This window comes from Temnothorax nylanderi, unplaced genomic scaffold (genome assembly GCF_030848795.1).
Source record: "Temnothorax nylanderi isolate EJ_2023f unplaced genomic scaffold, tnyl_v1.0 TNYL_tig0349_pilon, whole genome shotgun sequence".
NCBI lineage: Eukaryota > Metazoa > Arthropoda > Insecta > Hymenoptera > Formicidae > Temnothorax > Temnothorax nylanderi.
Window position 1 is genome coordinate 85,852 of NW_027249411.1, and position 16,637 is coordinate 102,488.

At 36.0% G+C, this 16,637-nt stretch overlaps 2 protein-coding genes across 6 annotated transcripts in view; one reads left to right on the plus strand and one right to left on the minus strand.

Annotated features, from left to right (window-relative positions):
- LOC139781621 (matrix metalloproteinase-2-like) overlaps positions 1–7,983 on the minus strand; it is a 76,606-nt gene extending 68,623 nt beyond the window's left edge. Inside the window, exon 1 of the mRNA XM_071720478.1 lies at positions 7,713–7,983. The gene's annotated coding sequence lies outside the window, so the exon portion shown is untranslated. The remainder of the gene's footprint in view (positions 1–7,712) is intronic.
- The window catches only part of LOC139781619 (beta-glucuronidase), a 38,981-nt gene that overhangs the window by 12,535 nt on the left and 9,809 nt on the right, over positions 1–16,637 (plus strand). The window contains exon 1 of one of the 5 annotated variants that reach the window (XM_071720470.1): positions 8,347–8,516. The exons of 1 other annotated variant lie outside the window; for it this stretch is intronic. In XM_071720470.1, coding sequence (XP_071576571.1) covers positions 8,490–8,516 — 27 coding nt within the window. In that variant the 5' untranslated portion in view covers positions 8,347–8,489. Of the gene's footprint in view, positions 1–8,346; positions 8,517–14,357; positions 15,028–16,637 lie in introns of those variants that run through there. 3 more of the 5 variants (XM_071720471.1, XM_071720467.1, XM_071720468.1) reach the window with 3 other exon arrangements.

Below are 16,637 nucleotides of genomic sequence, written 5' to 3' on the forward strand. Positions count from 1 at the left end.
TTTATCTCCTGATCCCGCGCTTCAATATTGATTAGCCTTAAAGATTTTATTCTTCTCTTAGTCTTACTCCGACTTACTTAATTCCCTATCCTTTTAAATATAATCAATTCCATTTTCTTTATTTTCTACCCTCTAATTTTATTCTCAAATTATAGATCGCAATTTTTTCTTATTTTAATGATAAATGATAATATCTGTATTTTAAACGTAAAGCACTAACTTTTCGTAAGTACTTTTCTCTCAAAAAAGTAGATTGCAAATTATTAATATTATTATTACACATCAGGAAATATTACGTATTAATTATTACAAAAACTCGAATTCTTATGTATTATAAGTTACAAAAACTTTTTAAATAAAACTTTACAAAATCCGGGGGCACATCTACGCTCCATGTCGCCTCCGTCTCCTTCCGCACACCCACTCGTTCTCATTCGACCTCGGAATGGGAGGGCCCGTGTTCGTAAGCGTTGGTGAACGGGTATTCGGGTGGCATGTGTGTTCCGGTGTCGCACTGCGCGCTCGAAAATGGTAAAAGCGATTTGTTGAATAATTGACAAGATAAACAACGTTCTCTCTCCCGGGACTACCTAGGATCGATTCTATTAAAACGGACGACCCTGGAAATGCAAATGGGGAATTATGTGCCCTCTGTGTGAGTCCGAGCTATTATTCGACGCGTCGCCCGAGCGAGGGATCGCGCCGCATGACGTCGTCCGGAAAATTCATTAACTCGCACGTGTGGAAAAAGATAAGTCTGGAGTGAACAAAAATGCAAATGCAAATAAAGGTGCACGAGAGACCGCGGGCTTTCTATTAGATCTATTCTTCCGTTCCTCGTTGGCTGTGTTCTTTTGAAATGGGCTCTCTACATCTTCTCGAAATTTCTGTTTGTCTTCTTTCTTTCAATAACATAAAAGTACATTAGGGATTAATTATAGAGCCATTAATTAAAATGTACCTTTAAATGCGCAATACTCGTGCAAGCGATAATTGCTTATCCTAACCACAAATTTTTCTTTAGATTGCTCTTATTATTTTTATCTCTTTCTTTATTCTTACCTCTATCTTATACTTTTTAATTCTTTGATTTCTACTTTCTATATTATTATTCGTACTTTTGGCACTTTTTATTATAAATATAATTTCAACTATTTCAAGTTCTTAAATAATCGGTTTTTAATGCCAAATAACATTCTATATTTTGTGGCTAGATCACCTTTTCAATCGAAATAGAAGAAAAATGAACGCGTTTATTAAATGCATTTATCGCGTTAATTCACGGCAAGTATAACGCGACAAATGCATTACAGCATGAAAAAATAAATTGCCGAGGAAGACGCGGAAAAATTCGCCCGCGGAAAAAAGTCATTCCGATGTAAATAAATGGAAATGCGAGAGCACGCGCAGCGCGTGCGTTCGAAAAACGAGGGTAAACTTAATAAAATACGTGACGTTTTCCGTAATTCCGTTCTATACATATACGTGATGCACGTATGTGGATACTTGGGGAATTGTATAAGGTATACGTAATACGTGAGTCCCCGATAACGAACGGCTGTCGAACGCACCTGACCCTTCCTTAACGATACTCGCAGGACACCTTATCCTTTTCTCTGGCTTCTGCCCCCCCCCCCTTCCTATGCGCGATCGATACAGCAACAAGGAGGAAATTAATTCTACATCGCATGTTAATTAGAACACGGTCGATAGGAGGCCATTTGTATATCACAGAAAACGTACCTATTGACTGGATATCTACGTATATAGAGCACACAATTAGAGCACATTGAAATATTGAAGAATTTTTTCTTGGCTTTCCTTCTTCATTTCTTTTCATTTTGTGAGAAAAACCCATCTTTCATGTAAAAATTTAAGAAGATAAAATCTGATATTTTATTCTTCTATCTATGTTTATTAATCACATGATAAACGTATGAATATATAGATCAATTCATTAAATGCGTTTATATTTTGGGAATATATGTTAATTCTCTCTTATTGATTTTATATAAAATTCGTTTAATTAGAGAACTCGAAAATTATATGCTACAAAGTGATAGTAATACAGTTCATAATATAATTACTAATTCAGTCATATAATCTGATTTTGCGAAATATCAGTTTATTACACTGTGTTTCATTATATTCCTTATCATGTTATAAGTATCTATTATTTTAATAGGTATTTATTAATTTGAAAGCTTTCGATATATTTTTTGCACTATTCACAAATATAACAAGCATATCACACCGCATGCCATAATCAACCCACGTAATTAGCAAATTAATTAAACAAATTACAGCTAAACTCTATGACTGAATTGATCGTGATAAAACTAATTAATTAATCCGAATGTCGTGACATACTTGTATTTAACAATAGCATTGATATTTAAATTTATCTACTGAATGAAGCTATTATCTGAGGATGGGGACTTACGTAAAAACAAAATTTAAATCAGGCCTGGATAAGGCCGTGCGAACCGGAATGGACCATATTCGGAAGGCGAGTTACGCGAAATTACATTCGTCGTAGTTTGATAACCGTCGTTATCGACCAATTAATATGTATATAAAGCGCGTCGAACCCGAAACGCACGCGGTATCATCGGCCGGCTTTTAAAGCCCGTCATCAACGTATAACGGCGCGCGATGAATGGCCGGTTAAAGCAACGAGCACCAAGTGTGGGCCAACGACCAGCCGCTTCCCGCGAGATAAAAGTACGCGCTGCGAGAGAGATAAGTCCCCGCGACGGATTCATCCTGCCGAAGACGTGTGGGTGCAGCGCCGGAAGAGGAGGCCCCCTCCCCGGCGCGGTGGGGTGCCACCGGCAATCGGCACGACACTGACTCTCGCGAATAGCAAAACCTAAATTTAACCCTTTTATCTATCTTGTCCAGTAGACAATTGAAAAGCGCTTACATCTCGTGCAGTTAATTGCGTGAAGCTATTTAAATTCTCTTAAGTTACAATTAGGAGAAACCTACCGCTCGTTTTATAGGCTAAGCTATATGATAAGGATTAGTTAGCTTTAAGTATTGTTAGAGATAGGAAGCTAATGACAAAGTACAGTCAAATACCTATTATTCTTATCTCCCTGACTTAATAACCATTAACGACTTGATTGAAAACTGTGAACTGCTGTTCTACATATTGCTACGAACTACTAATTTTATTTATTGGACATCCCTACTAGTTCATGGAACTCACAGATTTGCGCATTCAAACGTCGAATTGGTGTAATTTCATCTATAATTTTTTTACTCCTTTTTTGTATATAAACTTTTAACGATTTTATATGGTCAACTTTATATTTTATATTTATATTTACTCTTTAAATGGGTTCGACCTTTGCCACAGTTTCAGTTATATATACCAATGTTGTTGTCGATTCTTAATGTTTATTATTCGATTTTATTTTATCTCAACACAGAATTAATTTAAATGTTTCTTTTTACCAATTTTATTTTTTTACTTCATTAGTGTTTCAATTTATTTCGCCGCTGAAAAAGATTAAGAAGACTAAGTCAAAACGTCTGAGTTAATTTATATTTTATATGTGAACAAATTAGATTTTTTAAACTTACATCCTTATTTTGACCGATGTCCTTATCATATATCTTAAAAGTTAATTTTTGTAATAATATTTATTTAAGTTCTTAAATTTAAATTTAAATTTATCTTAACCCTTAGCTGGCACTGTGGGGTATTAAACGCTCCAGCTTAGTTCAGCTCTAATTTAAGCCCCCCCCCCCCCCATAGTACGAAAATGGTACTAAAAAATGGAAAAGTTAAAATATAAGAGTTATGAATTTTTGAGTAAAAACAGTCATTTTTTCGTTTTCTTTTACGTTCTCCAATTTTTATCATACTTAATATTACATTTTATTAAAATAACCTATGACATTTGTTAAAACAATAACATTCGAAGACTATCTTGGAATTTCTTTAAGTAAAAGAAATCAATAGCTCCCTCGCAGCAAGCATTTTAGTGGTGGGGTCTAAAACGGTCCCAGTGTGCCAACTATGTGATTCTGGTGAAGTGTGCCAGCTAAGGGTTAAAAAAGATCTTATCTAAAAAAAACATATTATTAATTTAACAATTAATTTACTAGAAAGATATTTATATTAAATAATATATTACTCTCAATTAAAAAGAAATATAATGTAAATTTTCTTTAAATTATTATAATTTTAATTATTTGTTTAATTTTATGTTTTATCAAAGTTTATTTTACAATTGCATTAAATAAATTTATTTTAATAATACATTAATAATTTTTTCTCACAAAGGGAGAAATTATTTAATTTCTTTGCAATTTTTAACTTTGTGAAACAAACATATAATTATATCTTTGATTTATGTGGTAAGAGGTTTCTCTCTTTAGATGTAATCTCATGGAATAGGTTAAGATATAACCAAATCATTAAACGACTTGAATATTAAAATGTCATTCGATGATAAAAGGGAGAAAGGAGGAGATAATGAATAGGTCAGGCGAACGGTGACCGCCTTCGCAAACAATGACGAATAGCGCGGTGGAAAAAATGCATCGCCCAATGAGTGTATTAAATAAAGCAGACGGATAAAAACATTGATACAGAAGTATCAAAATGATTCACAGGCAGACAGGCGGGACACGCCGGAAGCCACTGATTGTTCCGAAGGGTGGTGAACTCCTGCCAAGGGTCAAGCGCCTTTTTGCCAATTAACGAGACCAGTCACACGAATTTTAGCGGCGACGGAAAATTAACGAATATATAAATTCTAGGACGTCTGCGCTAATTACATTATATATATCACATCAAATCGTTGGATGATGAATAAAAAAGAGAGATCACTTCGATATTGATCAGCAATAGAACCATATTGTACCAGTGTGATATATGTACGGTCATTATTATATATTTTATCGACAGCTCTATATTTAATTCTTTTAATTAAAGGTGCAAACATCTCGTAAGGTACAATAGAACGAAATAAATTAATAATTAAACAATAAATTGTCCAATAGATGGAGAGACAGATTGTAAATGATATTCTCCATCCTGATGAGCTTACAATGAAACGGATAACATTCGTCCAACCTGCAAAATACGAAATATAATATTTGCGTAGCATCAATATTTTACGATAGGTAATACATGTTATTCGATTACTGACACATATGTTAATATGTACAATATATACTCATATTAATACATATAACAATGACGGGGATGGCGTCATTGGATTTAATGAGCGAAATTATATCGAAATGCAATCTGTTTCTCGGGAAATATAATATCGCTCGTAAAAAAAGTAATTTAACAATAAATCGAGAATTATAGGATCATAAATGTCACGATCAATTCCGTAAATTACGTTGTATAGAACTGAAGAGAAAAATGGACCCTAATCTAACAAACACTTTGTGTCTGGAACGAACGTACGAATAATCACATTGATTTGAAATTAAAGGTATTTATCAGGAAAAAATGTATAAAATGTTTCATAATTTGCGTTTATGAGCCACATAATGCCAGATTCTTTGATCAACTTTTGATTTTTCTTGAAAAAAATATGTATACATACTAGCTGGTTACCCGGGCTTCGCCCCGGAGAACATATGTAATAAGACACGCAAATAGTCTCTCTCTCTCTCCCTCTCCCTCTCCCTCTCCCTCTCCCTCTCCCTCTCCCTCTCCTCTCCCTCTCCCTCTCCCTCTCCCTCCCTCTCCCTCTCCCTCTCCCTCTCCCTCTCCCTCTCCCTCTCCCTCTCCCTCTCCCTCTCCCTCTCCCTCTCCCTCTCCCTCTCCCTCTCCCTCTCCCTCTCCCTCTCCCTCTCCCTCTCCCTCTCCCTCTCCCTCTCCTCTCCTCTACCTCTCCCTCTCCCTCTCCCTCTCCCTCTCCCTCTCCCTCTCCCTCTCCCTCTCTCTCTCTCTCCTCCCCTCTCTCTCTCTCTCTCTCTCTCCCTCTCTCTCTCTCTCTCTCTCCTCTCTCTCTCTCTCTCTCTCTCTCTCCCTCCCTCCCTCCCCTCTCTCCTATCTCTCTCTCTCTCTCTCGATTATTTCCCGAAAAAATAGAAAAACAAATAAAACCGGTTTCCACAAAATCGATAACAAAAAACTATACACATAGTGGCATTCCCCGGAAAATTCTAGCCCTATTTCATATACTTTTGGTAAAAATTCGATTCAAAGGTTTGGGCTGGGCATTGATGAATCAGTCAGTCAATCAGGACATTTGTCTTCTATATAAAAAAAACCGGTTTCCAGAAAATCGGTAACGAAAAACTATACACGTCATGGCACTCCCCGGAAAATTCTACCCCTGTTTCATATACTTTTGGTAAAAATTCGATCAACTAACGAATGAGTAGTTCGCGGACAGACGGACGGACGGACGGACAAACAGTCGGGTTTTATATAATAGTATGATATACATATATGAAAGTATAGATAATTTTATATTAATTAAATATAAATATATATATTAAATGTTATCTGTTTTTATCTAGAAAAATCTAAATTATTTAGTTAAAATTGATCTTTAAAAACGATAAAATTCGATATTAGGTATCCTGATAAATATTATCAGGAAATAATATAAAAGAAATTTTTCGTAAACTTTTAATAAGTTTATTAATGAAACGTATACTTTTATTTATCATAAACACGTTTTGTACCTTTTATTTCTTTTTGATAAGATGATCTGTAAACTTTAGAGATCAATTATAATGTTTTTTTAACAAGAATGGTGGTTGACTTTTATGAAGAAAATTTGATTAAAAATTCTTTTAATAAAGTAAAGATTATTCTAGATTTTATTTCAAACAGGCTTAATTTTAATAAAAATTAAGAAAATAAAGTTTTACTTTTAATAATCAATTTAAACCTATGGTAATCTTTTTCTTCGCCAGTAATGATTAACAAAGGAGATAGTTTAATTCGACCCAACTGGCCATTTATTAATGTAATATTCAAATACACAACGTTTCGACCATGGTTTGTGGTCCTTATCAAGTGTAAACTAAGTTATAGATTTACAATGAGGCTGTTCTACGAAATTATAATTAAGAGGTTTCGTAGAACAGCCTCATCGTTGTGTATTTGAATATTATATTTAATAAATGGCCAGTTGGATCGAATTAAACCATCTCCTTTGTTAATTATTACTGGCAAGGAAAAGATTACACAAGTTTAAATTGATTATTAAAAGTAAAATTTTATTAAAATTAAGTTGTTTGAAATAAAATCATGATATAGCAAATATTAAAACTGTGCGCATTGCACGTATTTCATTGTTGCTCAGCCCCTAACCTAGGGGACCCTCTCCAAATATAGAGAGCTAGGCAAGTGGCAAGATACTCTCGGTGGGTTTGCGATCCCTGCTTCCGAGAGGTGGCGATCGAATAAAAATCGATAATTCTTGGTCGGATTTGAACTCGGATCTCGGATCCTCCGGCTCACTAGACCAGCACATCTCTCTGCGCCACGATCGCCACTTTAAATGTAACTTTAAATACGTACGTTAAGACAATGCTGCTTTTAAATTGATCAGAAAAGAAGCTTTATCTCTTCAATACATAAAATTAATTTATATCTCAAAAATTATAAATTTCATAAAAATTAATAATATTCAATATTCTTGTTAAATGTTGCCTTCTTGAATTGATTAATCGATTTATGAATTCATATCTTTATCTCTCGAATAAGTCTCACTCACCGATCGCTGCATCGTCGTTGCGACGCCGTCGTCTGTCCCATCAAGTACTCTCGCTGTTACCTGCAACGTTGTTCTTTTCATCGAGCGACGCAGTCGATTAGATCCCTAACCTTTATCACGACGAGCTGTACTCTTCGAGACGCGAGACTTTCGGCACTCGCGATGAATTACCCCATCATTGTGCGATTCGCTCTCAGCGAGAAGAACACAGATATCGGTATATAACGACGACTGTTCCCGCGGCGATTTAAATTCCGCTATGATGGCAAAAATCGTGACGGCAAACGTGACGATCTTTAGCACGCCATCCTTTCGACAACCGTAACTTTCGCGATCCGGCGCGATAATTCAAAATAAACCCGCGAGCGGCAAGAGTCGCGAGACAGACTCGGTGACAGACAAACGAACGTGACGCGGACGCAACGAAGATGGCGGCCGACAACTTAATTCGAACGAACGCGGGGCTTTCGATCGCGCTCTTCCGGCGCTCCCGATATCGTCTCTCGCGGCCACGCGAGTTAAAGGGAACTTACCGAGTAGACGAGTCTCCGCGACGTCCGCGTGGAGCAACGCGACTTGGCGCGCGACGCGGCCGCGATCCGAACGCGACGGCGCCGGCCACAAGGTTCACACGCACGCCACGTCGTCGCGGAGCGGCCGACCGCGAGACGGACGGCGAGTGGCTCGAGGGTCACTGTGGCGCGGAGATTCACGACGCGCCCGGATTCCTCCTGAGAAAGACAGGGCATTTGAGTCAGAAGACGGCGAACGAGGAATATGCGACATGCGAATTTTACCGTAAGCGTGAGTGTACTTTTTATTTGATTTTAATTAAATATAGTTATCAATATAACAAACTAATGATTTATATCGTTTTTCTCGCGCGGTATAGTCGAGACGCTGTGTATGCAACATTACGAATTTCTCGTTATATTTGAATAATTTATCTCGAATCGATTTAATAATGATTTCCCAGACAGCACCATATATGTCCAAAATCGAGACATAAGATGTCTTAAGGATGTTTTATATAGTTAGGCAAAATGTAACGAAGTTGATGAAAATTTAATATCATATTCTGTGTACTCTTTTAAAATTCGGGGCCAAATTTCAGATCGATTCACAATTTAGATAAAAAGTTATCAATTTTTTAATATCCGAATTTTAACATGTAACCTTATGGCGTTACAGAGAAAAGTGTTAAAAAAAACATTAAAAAATGTAACGAATATAGTGATACTTTACACACAAGTAGATCATCAACAAACAAAAATATAGCAACAAAATTTGAAACAATTTACAACATAGTTTTAAAGAAATTGCAAAAAGATTAATGAAATTATTGACGGATCGGACTCGTGATCGGACTATCGGCGCGCGCAGTATGGAAGTGTGGCAACACCGCAATCAGCTGCTCCGTCCGTAAAGCATGTATACTCGAAAATGACAAGCTTTTCCACTAACCTCCAATATAGCATTAACTAGATTTGTGTAAGTATGTGTGTGTGAAAACAGGCCTTCCAACCTCTTGGATTGTACAGTGTTGTCACATTTAGCTGCGTAGCTTATTAATATATTTACAGCAAATATCATTATAATAAAAATATAATTTTTATGTTTATACAATATACTTAATTTATATTATTGAATATGACTGAAATTACGAGTTTAGAGCAATTACTTTATTTTATAATTTTTCACAGATTTAATTTTTTTAAGTTGAATTCAGGGCAAATTCACTGTCAAAAATTATTTTGCCGAGATTTTGTTTAAGAAAAGAATAGTAGTAACAGTTATTTACAGTCACTAAATCTACGTTTTTTACATTCTATTAGACTTGTCGTAACTATTTGTCTACATTTTTTTTGTCTTTGGATCTCTAGAGAATTAATATCGGTGTTTTTAAGATTTCCATGACTTTTGATGGCTGGACCTGTCCCTATAGAACATCCTTAAGACATTACTAAGACGTTTTTTAGACATCTTATCATAAGACGTCTTAAAGATGTCTTTAAAACGTCTTATGACAAGTCCCGATTTTGAACATGCGTGCTGTCTGGGTCATTAGGTCTGTTCGTGTTGCTTGCACTTTCTGTATTTACAATCTTCGCTTTCTCTTTCTCCAAGGCCAAAAATATATACTTTTCTCGTTTTAAATGCAGGAATTTTGGGAAATTGCAAACAACAATTGCGAACAAATATATTGTTAAGTCCCAGTATACAATAGGTGTTTTAAGCCCTAAGCCCTAAGAAATTGACCAATCACAGTCAATTATTCTCATCAAATTCAACTGTAATTGAACAATTTCTTAAGGCTTAGGGCTTAAAACACCTATTGTAAACTGGGACTAAAACTTATTTGCTCGACCTCTGATCACCGGAACGTCCGTATTTAAGGCATTACCGACCCGACGTATCGATTTTATCTGACAGCAACGCGCGTTTTAGTTCAGCCACGAGGGAGCTTCTCCCGTCGCCCTCCAATCTCATATCGCGATATTCAAATAGGCTCGCATACGGAATGAATCTTTCGATCGACCCGATTCAGAGGTTAGCTTCAAAGCTCGCCCGCGCTTTATAACTAACGGAGGCTCTCGCGAATCGTATCCAAACTACTTTAATTCGTTGCGCTTGTCAATTCGAAGATAAATCGTCCTCGTTGTAGAAATTAATCGACCGTAACGACGCCATTGCAATCTCGCCGTGTACGGCAAATTCTCTCGGGGATTCTAAAGTTGCGAGTTTCGAGAACTTGAAAACGCCAACGAACGTAAAGCGCAATGCAAGAACGGCGTTTAGCGTGTCATGATTAGATATAGCGGACGAAGGACGTTCACGCGAATACTTAATTGCAAAATTGCTCACATTATCGGCATTAAGATAGTCTGATAGTGGAAATTGCTCGCACGTCAGCCGCCGGTCTCTCACTGAGAATTTAAATAAGAGACTGTCGATAAGGCAAGTCTCCTATTTGTCGGTACGAAGCTGGGGTAACCAATCAAAACACGCGATTCGAATTCGGATTCGCGGCGATTTGAATTCCGCAAAAGTTCCAAAGATTCCTGTCGAATAAATTAAATAAAAATTGCTCGAGAATTTGGAGGAATATTTATGTTTTATAATAACCGGAGAATAACAGAGAGTATCTTATATATGTACAATATATATATATATAATTCTTATATACATAATCTTATATATATATATATATATATATATATATATATATATATATATATATACGTATATATATATGTATGTGTGTATTACATTCTTGTTGCGCGATATTTGAAGATATAGCAAATACTACACTGAGAAAAAAATTTTCTGCATTTTAGTAAATATTAATTGCATACAACACAGTCGTATGCAAACTAACATTTACTAAAATACAGAAAAATTTTTTCCTAGTGTATATAAGAAAAAATTTTTGCAAATAAAGAACTAAATAAATAGGACTCTTTCAGATATTGAATTAGAATGACGAAATGCTAGCAATAATGTATTAAATATTTTAATAATTAAGTAACATCTACTGCAATATCACATTATACGGTTTATCGTACGAAATATAGTATTTAAGTGTTATGTGGCATGGAATTTAAAATAAACATATTTTGCGACAAATCGCTATATACTTATCAAATGTCAACTTGATTATCATTTCGGGGTTTCTGGTTCTATATTATAAAATTTATTTAAAAGCATTGTAGATTTAATTACAAAAACTTGTTACTTAGTATTATTATAATGTATTATTTGTTTTTATTTTATATAAGAGCATATATTTACAAAAAATGTCAAAAGATTTATTGAATTTATTTAATTATTATAATATTATTTTATTAAATAACAATAATATAGGGGAGACCGGGGCTAAGCCGACACTATTTTTTCAAAGGCAATTTTTAATATTTAATTAAAATTTTTAGGCAAATTCAATGGTACATATTTAAAGAGTGTTTCTTCAGGTACAAAATTGATTCAGGAAGTTTTGCTGTACGTCGCTTTGTTTTGCCGCCAGGAAAGAAAAAGTGACGCGAAGACAAATTTTCGAATTGAAAAATGCCGGGGCAAACTCGACACCCCGCCGGGGCAAACTCAACACTTTGTCTGATCGACACAATTTGATCTGGAACTTATTTTTTACTGTCTGAAAATGAAAATACATTGTTTATTGTGTATTTAAAAAGTACAAAAATTCGGAATAAAGTAGCTAGAACACTCATTTGAAATAATGAGAACAAAAATTGTTGAACTTTCAATTATCTTCATCTAAACTCATGTCTGAAAACAATTAATGCAGGTAAACTCGCGATCGGACGTGCGCATACATTTGTCATGAGCCATACGGCTGCATGACAAGCATCGTTTGTTACTGGGAGCCGACGAAACGGCGTGGTGTTGACTTTGCCCCGGACGTTGTTTTTCACTTTTGTCACTTCAAAAACATGAAAATTTTGAAAATATCCAAAAACGATTATCGGATTCATATAGAGCATCAAATTTCCCATCAAAATCACTTACCGGTAGATTCGCAAGAGTAAAGCTCGATGAAAGAGTAGACATTTTCGAGAGATCAGAAAAATTACTTTTCACTATCAAAAACGCTTATGTCGCGTTAAAAATTACACTATAACTCAGAATGTTACCAAATTCCGTTGATAATACTGGCACATAAAGACGCATTTACAGTAGGAAAGGCAAGTTTCTACGATAGATTTAAATTGGCAAAAAGCCTAGTGTCAAGTTTGCCCCGTTGTCGGCTTAGCCCCGGTCTCCCCTAATATAATATATAATAATAATATTTATGTTTAATTATCTCACTATGACACCGAAATAGAATTTTCAAGTTTTAATATGCTAAAATGTTAGAACTTAAATAATGTTCTAACAATCTAGAAAGACGAATAAGTTTTGACGTTACTTTCATCGTATGCAGATCCAACTATGTTGTAATTATATATTCTACGTATTAGATCGATCTCTTGCCAAACTGATAAATCGAGAAAGAATTATGAGAGGCGATTAAGGCCGCGATCAGCATTATAGATTACACTTTGATTTCTTTGTCTTTTATTTGATTTTTTTGTATTGTACGAAGGAGATGCGCGCACAGGTGTACGAGCCTACACTGCGCTACGATGCACAAATGCTATCGACCGTCGAACTCCCCGGCGTCTTATCGGATGGTCGTTAACCTGAGCACTTGCCGTTTCCTTCCTTCCACCATCCTTCCGTAGTCCGCGCAACTCCTTTCCGCAATCGTAAAGATCGTTCATCGATAGTCCCTAAGGATCTTCTACAGATATATTCCTCCTTTGAGAAACGGAACCGAAAACGCTAATTCACGTGAAAATCGCTACGGTCAAATTTACGTTGAGAAAGAACAGTATTTGCAGGAATTTTATCTCATGTAGGATTTTAATTATAATTATTTTCTGAATTAAATATATATATCTTTTTTTTTATTAAATATTTTATAATTCTCTAATAATTTATTTCTCAAGTGTTCAGTTTTTTTTTTAGATTTTTTAGACGTGATTAGATAAATTTTTCTCCTAATTACAGTTAGTAATTTTCTTTGAATAACACGATAGATGAATAATAAGCTAATTAATCGTTGAGTCGTGGTCCTTAATCATTTTATCTGTTTCCATTTTTCTATTCTGACAGTAGCTTTATAAAGACAAATAGGAGTAATTGGCGAGAACGATAAGAGCATCAATTGGACGCAGTTCTGCAATGCGGAACCAACTCCCAAAACCTACTTACTTTTCCGCTATAGCGCGAAACACTGGAAATAAAATTTTGCGTCGACGTATCTCAAATATAATGACCGAACTATTATATAATCTTTCTTAAATACAATTCCATGTATTATATGCGTTTTATTAATGTATTTATGCGTTTATATATTATATGCATTTTTTTCTTGTGTCTCCAGGGAGCAGCAGGTTACAGATAAGAGTTGAATCATTTTTGCATAATATATTACTTCATAATCACTTTGTAATGTAGAACTAAAATTCATGAAAATATGCTTGGGTCCGCACTGCATAACTGCATTCAATTACAATTTATAGAAATGCGAGGCACGTGGGAGAAATCGCGATAGCAATAATCGCACGTGTAATGCAGATAACGACGGTTCCACTTAAAATGAGGTAAAGACTTGCGATGCATATTAAGGCACGTTAAACGATGCTAAAACTTCACGGTAAATATATAAGTTTCCGATAAATAACTTGTTTAAACTTTAACAGATGCAACAAAATTAAAACACATCGTAAAAGTGCCAATACATTAGGATTATGTTGATTATTATAGGGTATCTAATTGTAAGTAAGAATCCTCGCAATTTCAGTACTTTGATAATATATATATCGTAATTCTCTTTGTATATATTTCTTCTTTTTTTTCTTTTTGAAAACAGCATTTCGCGTTTCTATCCTTCACAATCTTATCTAACGACGTTCGGATTTCTTCACCGACGGCGATGCCGACGGCGAGAGCGAAAACAGGAGAACACGAGGAAGCGAGGAGAGGAGCGCGAGATTTTCGGGTCGGCTTCCTGCGGGCCGCCGCGCCGCTCCGCTCGATGCCGAGCGGAGCGGAGTAGTCACGCTCGGCGAGCCCGAGGCTCAGGCTCGAATGTTGCACATCGGCGCGGCGGTGCCCAGTCTCCGGGTTGACGCGCGGATTTAAATACTCGGGTACCACCAGCTATGATCCAGGCGGAGAGAGAAAATTTGACGCGTCTGCACCGATAATCGATCGCGAATGGCGCGAATACATCCGCGTGGCGATTAATTTCGAGTCAACGACTGTCTCCGTCCGTCTCTATAACTCCAATTGTATTAACTGAATTAATGTTACGTAGTTCTCAAGGTATTACGCGTGTCGGTGTCGTGAAAGCGATATAGTTAATTATAGTAAATGTGGAAATAAATGGAGAAAAGGAATTGCAGAAATTTTCGGCTCGATGTGCAAAACTGAGTGGAGTCGAGTGAATATAAAAACAAAACCGCTGGAGCGACAAGAAAGAAAAAGAAAATAATAAAAGTGGAACATATTCGAGACAAAGTGGAATTTATTTTAAGAAGAAGAAAAAACGCGAGAAATCGTGATTTATTAAAAAGAAAACAAGAAGCGTTATTTGCGAAAGAAGAATTTTTTCACGTTGATTTCCGTCTGGAATATATAATTAAAATTTCTTGGACAGACCGAGATGGCGGGGACCACTTCACTTTTCGGCAACTTCTCTTCGGACGCCGTGACCAGACTCGCGATAGAACGCGGTGATCGCTGCAAGGTTTGTGGTTTCACAACAACATGCGTTTTGTAGATTGTGAGATAAATGAAGAGGCTGATAATAAGAATTAAGTCTTAGGCATTAATGAAAAAATTGAATTATTTAGACGATGAACTTATTTATTAGAATGACGTCTAATAATTACATTAACGTCTTATATACGCAAGAGATTAGCTATTTACTTTCGCAATTACAGTTATCTCCGATAACGTGTGATCTATAATAATTAACGAAATATAATACTCGCTCGCCTAAATAGCGAAATATCGACAGATGTTAACGGATTTTTCCATCACGATCATATCTTTCGTATTCGACCTCGTATCTAACCGTTATCAAGCGGTATGTTTCAAAATAAAGACACTCGAAGATATAAACTTGATTAATTTCAAATTGTAATTTAGGTGTTGACACCCCTTTAATGATAACAATACACGATCGTACGAATATATTAATCAGAGATCGCGGATTTGTGTGTTTGTCAGCGTCGCACTTTTGCAATTTAAATCTCCCTGCGACGCTGGGAAACAATAAATTGCGGTGATTTGTCGGCAATCCGCTTCGGAATTTCGACCGAAAATCCACGATTCCGGCGACCGGACAATGCTTCATTTTCCAGATGCCGTCCGATGCAATTTCCTGGTGTGCCTCAAATACCGAAAATTGATCGGCGCATCTGTCGATTAGAACGCTGTGTAATCAACTTAAAATATTTTCCACAAAGCGTAAAATATCTCACACAATTTGAATTCACATTCCATTCGTATTCTTCGGTTGCGCAATTTTAATTTTACGCGATACTTGGAAAATTCTGAAGAAAAACCGCGCGCGCGTAGTGTTATCTGGTCTATTCTGTAACGATAGAATATTAGCATCGTTATATTATTACGCCGCGCCATTATCATCTCTCGTAATCGCGTCTCTTACACTTCGCTACGCTCGATATGAATATATCGGTGTTAATAAATTTAAACCACACTGCCGGGTGTTACGAAAATGCGTGTACGGGCGAGCGCCTGCAGGATCATCTGTTTTAAAGCCCCGGCGGCTTTCGCGGATCAATTATCTTCGCACGCGAAATTGGGTCTACGAATTATCTATTGCTCGCGCACAAATCGAGAGAAATCGCGAACAAACGAGGTCGCATTTAGAAACTTTATCGATAGCCGACGTCAGTAGACAATTGAAACAATCAGCAGCAGTTTTATATTCGAATCGCATGCATTATAAGAATCATTTAGGGGTTAAATATAGTTTCATTTATTTCATTCTGTGTTTCTGCGATTTTGTATTATTAGAAATTGTTACAACAGAAATTTTCTAACTTCCTTATTAGTTATATGACGACGTTAACCGATAATTGTTAATTATAATTTGACGCTCTTGTGACGTTTTTTAATTAATATTTATAATTAATCGTGTGAATATAACATCTTCAAGATAAATTTTATAGGGGAGAAATCTCTCTCGCGTAGAGAGATAGATTTTCGAAACGACCAGGTGACGAAATTGCAATCCTCGATGGCCAGATATCATTACCGGGTGTTCAGTTCAGTCCTAGACAATAGTGGCTATTCGAGGAATTAGGGACACCAGTGCCATGGTATATC